This window comes from Vanessa atalanta, chromosome 28 (genome assembly GCF_905147765.1).
Source record: "Vanessa atalanta chromosome 28, ilVanAtal1.2, whole genome shotgun sequence".
Classification (NCBI taxonomy): Eukaryota; Metazoa; Arthropoda; class Insecta; order Lepidoptera; family Nymphalidae; genus Vanessa; species Vanessa atalanta.
The window spans coordinates 2,297,266-2,310,923 of NC_061898.1; the positions used below are offsets into that span (position 1 = coordinate 2,297,266).

The following is a 13,658-nucleotide window of genomic DNA, read 5'->3' on the forward strand; positions in this document are numbered from 1 at the left end:
CTGTGTACATTTGCTATTAACAAAAACAATATTGACAAATGTAGAAATTCATACTAGTTACGCATTGGGGAACTAGATGGCGCTGAACGTAGTTAGATCGCGCTAACGTTTGCACCGGCGCGCTGTTGATATAGTATCACGCCACATTGTTGCGGCAAATCGGTTCAGTAGTTTTTGAGAATTTTTGCTGCTGTCTCTAGAGCTTACATGCACTAGATATAGCATTGATTCTTAATCTTACCAATAATACGACTTATCTAATATCTATTAGAAAAATATTTTAAATATTATCTGAAGTTTATTACTACATAAAGATTCGGTTTCGCTCGAGAATGTATTAAAACTAATCAAATAGTAAATACTCTTTGATATTCATATAACACAGTAACACACCCGTAAACGTCAAACATGGCCGCCCATTGAATTTTATGGATTCAAGATTTATAATATCGAAATATCTCGATTATACGTAATTCGCGAATATATGTTATCGACTAAAAATAATTAATTTTTAAAGATCTATTATTGGGGTTAGGTTTCGATCGGGTCTATGGTAGACCTGCACGAAAATAATTAATGTTTAATATAAACTCGACACCAAGGCTAAATTTCTAATTAATATTAAATATAAAACTTTGAATTTAATATAATATTTATTAATATTGTTGCACTTCGATATTTTTTTTATAATTGTGTAAATCGAAGACTTCTAATTCAAACATCTTCGAAATCGTAGATTAAAGTCATCTTCATTGAATCTTAATGTCCACCCATGAAGGGGTGCTGTGTCTTGGGATTCTGGATTCCTTAGATTCATCTCGTATTTGGTGAGGTGACTGTATGTGTGAAAAAATAACTCATTGACTTTCAAAGCTTAGCACGTCAAAGTTTAGCCTTTGAATCAATAAATATTTCCAATTATTATAAATTTTGATTAAAATGAAGGATTTTTTTCCAATTATTAATAATATTACAGTTTGTAATTATGGTTCAGACAAAGCGATTATAAATTCAAAATCTAATTCAAATATCTTTATTCCGGATTGATTAGTTTTAGTGTAGATTTTTTTAATCTAATTTTAACTAAGGACCTCTTGACGAGTATAGGCCTCCCTCCATTATTTTCTGTCTTGATCTATTCTGTATTTGTTTAGGAATTTCAAAAGTTCGTCTTCCCATCTTTCAATATCATGTTTTTCTTTTATGGCATTGGTTGGCGGACGAGCATATGGGTCACCTGATGGTGAGTGGTCACCACCGCCCATAGACAAAGGCGCTGTAAGAAATATTAACCATTCCCTACATCACCTCCGCGCCATCAACCTCGGGAACTAAGATGTTATGTCCCTTGTGCCTGTGATTACACTGGCTCACTCACCCTTCTAACCGGAACACAACTATACAATACAAATAGAGTACTATTATGTGGCGGTAGAATATCTGATGTGTGGGTGGTACCTACCCAGATGGGCTTGCACAAAGCCCTACCACCAAGAAAAGAGGATCATTTCTACTGCAACATTTAAAAAGGTACATCTACGCCCGTAAGAGGTTCTAATTCCTAGACGTAAGTAAAAATCGAAAAATTATTTTTAATTGCATGCAAGCAATTAATAACCATAGAATAATAATAATTTATAATACTATGAATGTAATTTCTTTATTTTTCACCTCTTCTAAAACACTCGCAAACTTAAACATTTTCAATTAAAATTTGTAATAAAATAACCATTGTATGTAAGAGAAGGTAGGAAGTTCTTCACTTCATCGTGTAGTTTATACTCTCTTCCAACCATAAGAGGAGAAAAGCCAAATAAACAACATTTGACAGCAAATTGACGCGATATCGTTGGTCGAGAGCTTGTTTAATCTATGATATTATTCACTATGGATTTGCAAAAAAAAGGCGTTTTGAACGTCGACGAAACTGTTATCGGAGTTTTGGAAGTAAAATTAAAGTGGATATAAGTAGTTAAGTGTAATAGTGTTGTATTATAAATAAAGATATATTAATCATAAACTCTTAGTAGTGTACAATATAGCTGAGTTATTAGCAGATCGCATGGAATACGTAAATCTAAGGTTTGTTTATCTTTTTTCCTGCTTCCATTGGAATACTTATCACTTGCGCGCGCATCATACAAATACTCTCATATTTTTTCATAACGCATCAACGAAAGTATAACTTCAACAACTTTATCGCCCTCAAAGCTGTGTGTTGTTTAATACAATTAAATTACGGCCCCCCAAACATCTAGTTACATTCCCCTAAAAACACGCTTCATTAAACGATTATATATATAAAATCATATTTTGATGTATAAATCAATTTTATCAAAAAGTACAATCGCAAATATTCATCTAAAATTAATTGTAAAAAAATTAGTGCTTATTACGCATCGTTGCGGCATTGTAATTGATACCTTCGCCTTTTCAGATATTATTAAGATAACATTTTAATTTATAATTATATTTATTTTTAGGCTGTATGGTGTTATACCATTGCCTATTTAAATAGTTTTACAAAAAAAACAACCGTAACTGTTCTTGATTATCTATACTAATATTGTAAATAGGTAACTTTTTTTTGTTTGTATGTAAGGAGTAATCTCCGGAACAATAGTGCAATTCTAATAATGTTTCTCCTATTATTTTTGCATTATTATTTCTAAATTCTATAGGTATTAATTATATTTATATTGTATCAATTTATTTATTATTTAATTGCAGACGTGCGAATCCGATAGATGACGCAGTTATGACAATAAACACAAATTCTTTATTCATAGAGAAAATAAACCCATAGAGTAAAAAATACGTCAGCTAATCGATTTATTATGACTTCAATTTAAAACTCGGAGACGAATCCAACAGGAGACACCGCGCGAAGCACCTACTAATATTATAAATGTGAAACTAAATTTCTATCTGTCACTCTTTCACAGCTAAACCGAACCAAATTGATGATTTGCTATGAAGCAAGCTTAAACTCGAAGCCGCGAGCAACAACTAGTTCATAAATAGTTTATTCCAAATGCATTTGTACGCAACAGTCCCTCAGCTCTATCGCCATTCCCCAGAGACGTATTCACTTAATACTGATGTATATTGGCGCGCTAATTTCTTTGATAGCGCCGACAGTTGATACGCTGTTAGGGAACACGCATTTGGTTTGAATTTAAGAGCTATTTATGACAGTATGGCGACATCAAAGAACTACGAAGGAAACTGTAATTATGCGTTCTTTTTTTGCTAACCGTACTTTACTTCGTCATATAATTAAATGAAGATGGATATCACGCTGGTCACGTGAATAGTTTCAGTTTAAAAGTATAAGACCTTGAAAACGCATTGCATCTTCCCCCTCTCTTTTCCGTCACGCTCGTAATCCGATCAAAATTAAAAATCAACTTCAAAATATACTTTATTCAAGTAGGCTTTTACAAGCACTTTTAAATCGTCGTTTAACAAACTATATTAAATTATGCGACCACCAATTCGGAATGTAGATTCGAGAAGAACCCGCAAGAAACTCAGTAACTTCTTTTTCAACATGTATTTTTAGATGTCATTTTAGTTAAATACAATTAATGTATGTATGTTATGTCTCCTGCTTGGAAGTCAACAAGCATTAACTCCACGCTTTTTTATCATCTATATAATCTCGTATCGAATAATATGCCTTCTTTACCAATGTATTTTTAACAAATGATTTGAATCTATGAAACGGCAAAGTTAAAAATGTCTGTGGAATTTTATTATGATAATAGGACAGCATATGCGACAGAACCGGACCTATGGGCGGTGGTGACCACTTACCATCAGGTGGCTCATATGCTCATCCGCCAACCAATGCCATAAAAAAAAGCATTACCACTTTTGAATCGCAATTCCGTTCCTCTGAACGTCAAATGAACCGGCCCTCCTGTCACTCGAGGACATTTCAAAGTTGTATATTTTATTTTATTATGTCTAGTAAGTTATGGTTACTTAACAACCCAGGGGGACCACTATATGTATAGTTTATGGTGCGTGCTGAATTACAATTACTTAATGCGTTGATATTCATTGATTTTTGTGGATAATTATGGTAACTGGTGGCAAAATCTAATTTAATCATAATATACATTACTCAAAGAACACTTTTGAAACGTCATTTTGTTTATGGTCGTCCGTCCGCACAGTGGTCGAAATTCGACTGGAAAAAATATTTTTCTACGTTTATTTCATATTTTTTATAGATACCGTCTCCAATAACTATCAAACAAAACGAATGAGATTAAGGTACTGTTTTGTCTTTCCTTTGTGACATTGGACAGACAAACGGACCTGACAGGAAATAGTCACCATCTCAATAAGACATTGGAGCTGTAACAAATATTAACTATTCCCACCAACCATGGGGGCAGAGATGTTATGTCCCTTGTGCCTGTAGTTAAACTGACTTTCCCTTCAAATTGGAACACAACAATACTGAATCTGATAAATGTACACTCGCCCTCCCGACCCAGATGGGCTTCCCCAAAACCCCACCACCAAGTACACATATACATGCATTTGTAAATATAGACAACATAAAAAATATAACCAAAAAAAAACTGTTTTGTTGACGGTTATCGTTGAATCAATATCTCGATATTAATTTCCTTACCGAGTATTCTTAATATCTTAATAACTTTTTTAATCGTTTAATTAAGACCTTATTTATATTTTTTAATTACGATTCGATATAAACACGATAAGGGCGTTGTTTTACGAAACAAACGGACAAAACTTTTTGATATATCTCTGATGAATGTCAGAGCCGTGATCGCCCCATGAAAGCTCCGCCGAGTTACGAGTACAGCACGGGAGGCCGTGGCTCTATTTGTTAAAACGATGCTGCAACCATTCCGATCCGTACCGAAGACGGTTATGGCAATGATATTAGTGGGCAGGAATCCCACATAATCCGGTTTGTCCCCAGAGGGTCGGGTATCTCACTGTGTGAAAAAGTAAATAGTTAGATTCAGACCCAGGCAGGATGAAAATTTTCCACATCTGTCCAATCCACCAACCCGCATTGTAGTTTGGTGGAATAAACTTCAAACCTTCTGCATAGGAAGAGGCCCTAGCCCATCAGTGGAACATTAACGGGATATTAATTTCTCCAAAGATGTCTTCCGTTACATAATAAACGAAAGTAATTCAAATTTTGTCGTTACTTTAAAACTTGATGAGTAGGGCTTTGTGTTAGTAGGTACCACCCACTCCTCAGATATTCTACCGCCAAACAGCAGTACCCAGTGTTGTTGTGTTCTGTTTTGAAGGGTGAGTGAGCCAGTGTAACTACAGTCACTAGGGACATTGGCGATATAAAGAATGGTTAATATTTCACACAGCGCCATTCTCATGGGTGACTACTTACCATCAGGTGGCCCATATGCTCGTTTTTTGTCAAGAAATAATAAAATTGGAATAATTCGATATATCTACTTGCCCTTTGTACCGTGAGTACGAAGTTTAATTTTAAGAACATGAACAGGGCGTTTCATTATACGGAACTCATTATCATTAAAATATTTATTAATATGTATTCGAATAATTAAAAAAAAATAAACATTTGTTATTTGTTAATAAACAATTGTTTATTAATCATTCGTATTAATATTAAAGATTTGATGTATAAAGTTTATTGCGTGTTGTTAATTGTGTTTTGTCGTTGAGTAATATTGCCAGATTAAAAATCTTTTTATTCGTCGATTTTTTTCAATTCAATTTAATTTTTTTCACTTAATTTGTCATAGCAAGCAAAAGTAATTAATAGTTTAATTGTAGTGTGTGTTTTTAAATGATTTTACATAATCTATGGTTGTATATTAATTTTATATCTATGTAAGAATGACCAATGTTAAGATCGCCGCCTAATAAATAAATAAATAATCTCATCGAAGTTTATTATACTCAAACAAATACATACATACATTTTATATAATTTATTTATTATTACGTTTTTTTTTAGAAGCGGCCTGAAGCTCCGGCAACTCACCGATGGCCGCCATCTAATCCAAATAATATACACACCGAACGGCGCGATACAAGACTGCGAATACATAAAAGAAGGGAAATCTGCCCGAAATTTCCTAAAAACATTAAGAAAAGAATTAAAACTGGCGCTTGACGAAGAAAGTTACAGATTATCAGAGAAAACGTCAAATAAATTCAAAGACGAAAAGTTTTACCGCCATTTCGGTAATGTCACATTTCGAATTCTGAAAGATGGCGAGAACTTGCCGCCCGATGTCGCTGATTGGCTGAACTACGACAGATTAAAAAACGAATGCTTCGAAAGGCACGAGGAATTGACGTATATGATTGAAAATAGGAATAAAGTAAGCGATGCAACTCTTACAAGGTTAGTTATATTGTTTGAATGCACAATTTTTTCATATATTTGCACATTTCGCTTTAATAAAAAATATATATATCTATGGTATATAAATTTTTCATCTATGTACGTCAATGCAATGACCTCTTTCGCACTGCACGATATTCGAATTACCTTCACAATATAAATCGTGACCTTAATATTAGTTACTCGCCATATAAACGATTTCTAATTTTAAAATTGACGTTTTTTTTTCTTAAATATAAAATGTCTTTGATCGAAAGATATTCAGCCAACGCAAGGCTATTAACGCATGAATGATGCGGAAATGAATATACAACTTTTTATGTCACAAAGTGGATTAATATAATTATTACTCTTTAAAAGGAAAAAATATGTATTTTAAACGAACACAAATATTGTGCCTGAAAACATTTTTTTTTATTTATCACCTTACCTTGGTTCCATTCATTCATTTATTTTTACATACAGCATTCTTATCGCTCATTTCTTTTTCACGTTCATTCTCTATCGATATAAGCTTGGGGACGAAACTATACTTAAGTTCAGCCATCAGCTCACCTCATCTGCTTTGATAATATTATTTGCTTGTATAATTCGACATTTTTTTTCCAGCAACTGTTTCCGAATATTAATTTATAATTTCGAAAAATATATTTATTAGTATTTTTATTATTCAATAAAATTCGAAGCAGTTGCTTTGCTGGGGAAGAGTTTAAGACTTGACAGCTGTCAAATCTCCCTCTCGCCATTTTTTAACCATAGACACGGATGACAGGTCACGGAGGTCGATCAGGGAGAATTTTATAATGCCCGGCACCAAATGGTGCGGAGCCGGTCAGTTGGCCGAGAGCTACAACGAGTTGGGGAGCGATAGAGATGAAGATAGATGCTGTAGATCTCACGACAATTGCCGAATGAATATCGGGGCTTTTAAACGGAGATTCGGCTTGTTCAACTTTAGGCCGTACACAATCTCGCACTGTAAATGCGATCGGAGGTTAGTTTTTACGTCAATATTTTTGTTTTTTTTTTTTCTTTGTCACGCGGGTTTGATTGTGCTTGGGTTCCTTGTACGGTTGGATATTAGTGGTTAGGTATCATGGGCTCGGGGGTTGGGAGTGCTTCTGGGTAAAAAATGTGGGCGCAACTCTACATTGTCTCTGCTTTTGTGACTAAAATATTATATATTGTTTATTGTAAACTGTAAATAACCTTTCGATATTATATTGTTTAAATGACGTGATTAATATTTACGACATCGAAAATATATCTTAGTTAATGATACGAAGGCGTGTAGAATTATAAAATATGGCCGCGTTAAACACAAATATGTTTTCCGTTAAACTGAAAACCGATAAGTTTTATCTAAAACACGATGGAGTTATAAAATATTGATCTACGTTTGCGTTAGTAACTAAAGAATTTTACAGCTAAATTTATTTGACGGATTCAGGTTACGATCATTACATAATACGTACAATAAAAACACGTCGGTGGTCCGAAAGAGGTCGTTCCGTTGCGTTACGAAGGAACGAAATTAAAAAAAAAAAAACCGTTGACAGAAAAAAACGCGACGCAATGGAATTGCTCCGCGTACCCGGGACTAAATGGTGCGGGAAGGGTTACTCAGCGACACGGTATTCCCAGCTCGGTGGTTACACGAGGACGGACAGGTGTTGCAGAGTCCACGATTTAAGATGTCCGTTCTGGATCGGTGGAATGGAGAAGAAATTCGGACTTTACAATTGGCGCGTAAACACGCTTATGCACTGCAGGTGCGATGAGAGGTTCGTATTATTTGAATATGGAATGCCATTTAGCGTCTGTGATTGGTTCTAGTTTGACAATCTGTGCCGCGTAAACAAAATAAATTCAAATTTGTTGTCTATATCAAAACGCTATTGTTTTTTCGTGAAAATGTCTTTATAAATTATACGGAAAATTTATGTAACGAATATATTTTCAAAAACTGTTGATTCAAATTGCAATTAAAAAAAAAGAAAAAAAAAAAAATTTCTTAATTTAAAAATATTTTTTACTTACGACTTTTTTACATTGACTGCAGGGATATTTCGTGATTTTTTTTTATTTTCTCGCGTCAATATTGATAATTCCTCACGTGGTAGTTATATCGAGAATTCGGTTATAATTAATTAGAACGTGATCACATTTTAAACTTGTTTAATAATTACAGTAAACGTAAACGTAAAAAAACGTATAAACGTTTGAGGAACGCTGCCATAGATCGTGCTTGAATGAGCGAAACGAACTCGAACAACTTAGATCTAAAGACGTTTTCACGCAAAAGTACAATTCGTTTGCATATAATGTAAAACTAATCTTAAAATATCATTTCAATCTTTAATCCTTTATTTATTTCGACGACCTCAATTAATTAATTAATAATCAAATTAATTGATCGTAATTTTATTTTATTTTTTTAATAAATTTTAAAGTATTTGTCTTGCATGATGTCCGGGAGTTATAAATGTCTGTAGTTGTTGCGATATGTGTATCAATGTGTGTTTAAACGTGTATGTGTGCTTAGTCGTTTGTGTATCAATGTGTTGTGTTGTGTGTTGATTTGTTTGATGTTTTTTTTTTCTATAAATTTATTAGTTTTAAGGTTATGTTGTTGTAGTTGTAAATGCTCTTTGTTGTACACTTAGTCCCGTAATTATATATTTAGAAATACACGACCGAAGTTGATTTTTTTTTTATTAAAAAAACTATTTGGAATCTCTTATATTTTATTTTTCTTTCGATATCTAAACCAGTATCAACGTTAGGTGAAAATTTTATATGACCTAAATTGTACATCGTAAAAAATCCCACGAAAAAGTATCTAGTCGGAATTTTCTTATCATGTCTGTGAGTTGAATTATCGCAAAGAGACATTTTGTACCCCCTTTTTTCAAGATGGCGGTGAAACGTCATAGGAAATCTTGGTCAGCGAATTCAAAATATCTTGCCTACGCATTTATATCACATTTTTGTTTCACACAATATATACAAATAACAAAAAATAATTTTCGAATTAACCATAACACATGCGTCGCCATATTATTTTTATAGGTATGTATTAAACTATACATATTTTTATAGAAATCGTTCATATACCTCATACTGTTGAGACAGTTTTTGTACGAAACCTTTCACTTGACGTTACAAATGTAGTCACGAAAGTCCACGAAATGCCCTCTTATTTAATTCATCTTTAATTCATACACCAAATACATAATTATAATATTTTATCCGTATCCTAAGACCTAGTCTATCTGACGTCCTTGCATTCAAACGTCACAAATAAAAAAAAAAGATAAAATCTTACGTTATAATGTAGTTGTTATCGTGGTTGCGTCTATAAAGTAAAAACTCCAGAATGTTCCTAACATTCGATTTTCAAAATTACAGTCTAAAAATTATAATAAGTTGATATCAAAATGTTCCGCTATTCGATTTTTAAAATTGTCATAGTCTGCAAAGTATAAAAGTCGATTATAATAATAACTCGATTTCAAGAATTCGAATATTCGATTTTTAAATATAGCTTAAGAAAGGGTATCTAACATATTCGATTTTTAAATATAGTCCATACTAAATAATTGTAACAATGTGTCGTTTACAAAAATGTAATTTAAATTCGATTTTTAAAAATATATTTTTCTTAATAATTGTAACAACATTAAATTATAATTAATTATATCTTGTCTATATCGGTAGGGAAGTGATCCCTTGCATTCCTAGTTCCAAATTCGAAATAAAAACACCAAAATTCCCTGATTACATTAATAGAGTCGTTATCGGGGCAACGTCTGTAAAAATAAAAATAAAAATAAATGTTTTATACGTGAAATAAAATAAGTAGAAATAATAAAAAGTATCAGCACCGTGTCGCCGAACAAGATAGGCGTATCGGGAACAGGAATGCATGGAGTGGAACCCGATATAAAATATCAGTTTCGAGTTGGATTAAAAAATAAAAAAAATTAAAATATTCTAGTAGGCTACAAGCACTTTTAAATCTTTTACACAACTGTATTAAAGGTAAAGCTACCACCGGTTCGGAATGTAGATTCTACTCAGATGACCCGGCAAGAAACTCAGTAGAAACTTAGTAAGAAAGTAAAAATATAAATGGGAAAGTAACTCTATATGTCTGTCTGTACGCTCTCACGGCCAAACCTAAGGCTAAACTTGAACCCCGAGGAACGACGTAGGTTTTTTTATACCGATCACCTGACGATCAACCCCTACAACACGAGCGAAGCCGCGGTCGACAAGCACATATATCGCAGACTACTAGCTTAATTTCCCAGTCAATTAACAGAATGTAACAAACAGCCAATAAAAAGGGAAGGGGCGGATATAATTTGTCTTTTATTTTAAATCGTTTTTTTTTAGGTCTTATTATAATTTTTTTGGTTTGAATTAATTGAAATGTCCCTTAATTCTATTTTAAAAAAATGTAAACTAACAAAAGAATCAAATAAACTAACCTAACCAAACATTCGATTTTTAAAAATATCACTATCAAGTAACTGTACAATAAGTCGATCACTAGAATGTTCCAGTCGTTCGATATTCAAAAACAAAAAGTCATTTTTTAAAACAATTCTAGAATTCGATTTTCAAAAACATCAGTGTCACACAACTCCACGCCATTTCTTTTTCGTTCCATCACGAAAACACCGATAGCATCTCATACTATCTAATTGGTGACTATAAATTAACCCCGAAACCGTCCGTATGTTTGTTGTGCACACTGATTGGGACTTATGAAGGCTAATTAATATAAACTTAGATCAAAAAATAATTTATTAAAAACCTCCTTTTTCACATCATATAGGCAGGCTAACGAATGGGCCACTGATGATTTTTTTTTTTTTTATGTAGATTTTAGTTTTAAGATCCGAGATGGTCCAATAGTTAGAAACCGTGTCTCTTAACCGATCATTTTCATGATTTTGTAAATCACCGTCGATCTCGAAGATCGAAGATACAAAATCTTTCAAGAAATCATCAAAAACACTTAAGTCTAATTTCAAGAAAATTCTGCCAAATGTGTATCCTGGAATAACTTCCAAGCCTTCCCCTCAAAGGAAGAGGAGGCCTTAGTCCAGCAGTGGATTTGCAGGCCGTTACTTCATAGCTTTTAGGATTACATAAATATTATCCGTATCCATTAATTTAATTCGTATTACCGTTACGTAAGGGAATTACACTTGTGTGTGCGTAAGCACACACCTGTGCACTATGATGTCTCCTGTGCAATTGGCTTGAGTTAGTTGAGAATATCTGCCTGATGTTGTAAATCCTTGGTGGTAGGGCTCTGTGCAAGCCCGTCTAGATGCCCAGTCATCAGATATTCTACCGCCAAACAGCAGTACTCAGTATTGTTGTGTTCAAGTTGGAAGGAGACAGTTTAACTTCAGCACAAGGAAGTAACATCGTAGTTCCCAAAGTTGGTGGCACTTTGGCGATGTAGTAGATGCATGCAACAGTGACTTACCATCAGTTAAAAAAAACGAACTGGTCATCTAAGCGTCATGACGAAACTGCTGGACGGATTTTAATGGAACTTTTTCTTTTCTATATACATATAAAAATATAACCACTTGTAACCAAAAATTTTTCTTAAGTATAACATAAGTTAGTATTACAGTACTATAGTACTATGATCAGGGTTGCTCTGCCCTCATCATCTTAAGCTTCCTTAAACCACTCTTTCTGGCATTTGGCTGAACGTCAAAGGCCCTTAGTCCAAATTTAATTTTTAATTTGTATTTTTTATTTCATTTTTATTCAACCCATTAAATACTCAGATCTTTTTGTCTTTGTTAATAGTGTCAGCAATAATTGCTATGTATTTGAGTTCATTTAAAGTTAAATATTTTAAATAGTTCAACCTTAATTTATTAACGGTAATTTTAAGGGAATAATTAATTATCTGATCTTCTAACAGATGTTAATTAATTAACATTTAATTATGATAAAGTTTATGCAACTACTTAATTAGTGTTGATGGTAAGTGGTCACCACCGCCCATAGACATTGGAGCTGTAAATCCTTACGTCGCCAATTCGCCAACAACCTTGGGAACCAAGATGTTATGCCTTTGCTATCACTCTAACATTGAACAGCAATACAGGATACGACTAAAGGAAACGAAGTTACAAATAGCTCTGACAATTTAAATTTCGAATGCAATTTCATAAAAAGTCCCGCCGATTGGCTTTTAACAAATCAATGTTACGGAAACAAATCTTAATTTCATCATCATAATGTAATTCGTTAATTCGAATCTATAACCAGACGCAAGTGTCATAAAAAACACAGATTAAAAACCACAGATAAAACTAAAAGTTTCTTCACGGTAACTTTTTCGATGAAGATAAAAAAATATATATATTACAACAGGACCTTACAACGTCTTTATGGCCCGAAAATATCCTGCTTACAACGGCGGGAACGTCCGTAGACGATTCGAAATTGGAATGCAACTTTGACATTTGAAGCGCGGGAATAGAACTGATATTGACGTGTAACATTTTAATTCATCTCCACAGATTAAATCGTAGATCGGTTTTAATGATATACTAATAAATAGAGATTTTTTTTTAAGAGATCGAGTTGTTAAAAGCCGGCGCTTGTATTTTTTAATGATTTAATTCAGGTTTAAAAAAAGAAGGAATTAGACGTTTTTTTTTTTAAATTATATGACATTTTAAAACTAGTGACTTTTTAGGAAGTTCGAAACCTATGACAGGTTTCGTTTTGATTTCATTTCATTGTAAACTGCAAGTCAGTCATCTATATTTGGCGCCAAAATGGTGACCCCTCTTTTAAATGAAATTTTTAATTTTAAATAGTTCATTAGAATTGGAGTTTGTCGATATCAATTTACTTCAAATTTGTATATATTGGACAACATCACATACATTACTCTGATCCCAATGTAAGTAACTAAAGCACTTGTGTTATGGAAAATCAGAAGTAACGACGGTACCACAATCACCCAGACAAAAGACAACGTAGAAAACTAATGAAATTTTTCTAGGCCGGGAATCGGACCCGGGACCTCGGAGTGGCGTACCCATGAAAACCGGTGTACACACTACTGAACAAGTTTTTATTTTTTTTTAAACAGTCGCTCTATAACCATACGGTAACCATTTTCCGTCTCTGGAATTGATTCTATGCTAAATTGTAACAATTTAGTAAAAAGCAATCAAATCCTCTTTATTTTTCTGCACGTCTACTGCCG

General features: G+C 33.3%; 1 protein-coding gene across 3 annotated transcripts in view; it reads left to right on the plus strand.

The window, feature by feature from the left end:
• The window catches only part of LOC125074628, an 82,305-nt gene that overhangs the window by 54,483 nt on the left and 14,164 nt on the right, over nucleotides 1-13,658 (plus strand). Inside the window, exons 3-5 of one of the 3 annotated variants that reach the window (XM_047686000.1) lie at nucleotides 6,002-6,394; nucleotides 7,167-7,388; nucleotides 7,954-8,178. In XM_047686000.1, coding sequence (XP_047541956.1) covers nucleotides 6,002-6,394; nucleotides 7,167-7,388; nucleotides 7,954-8,178 — 840 coding nt within the window. The remainder of the gene's footprint in view (nucleotides 1-6,001; nucleotides 6,395-7,166; nucleotides 7,389-7,953; nucleotides 8,179-13,658) is intronic. The other 2 variants (XM_047685999.1, XM_047685998.1) reach the window with 2 other exon arrangements.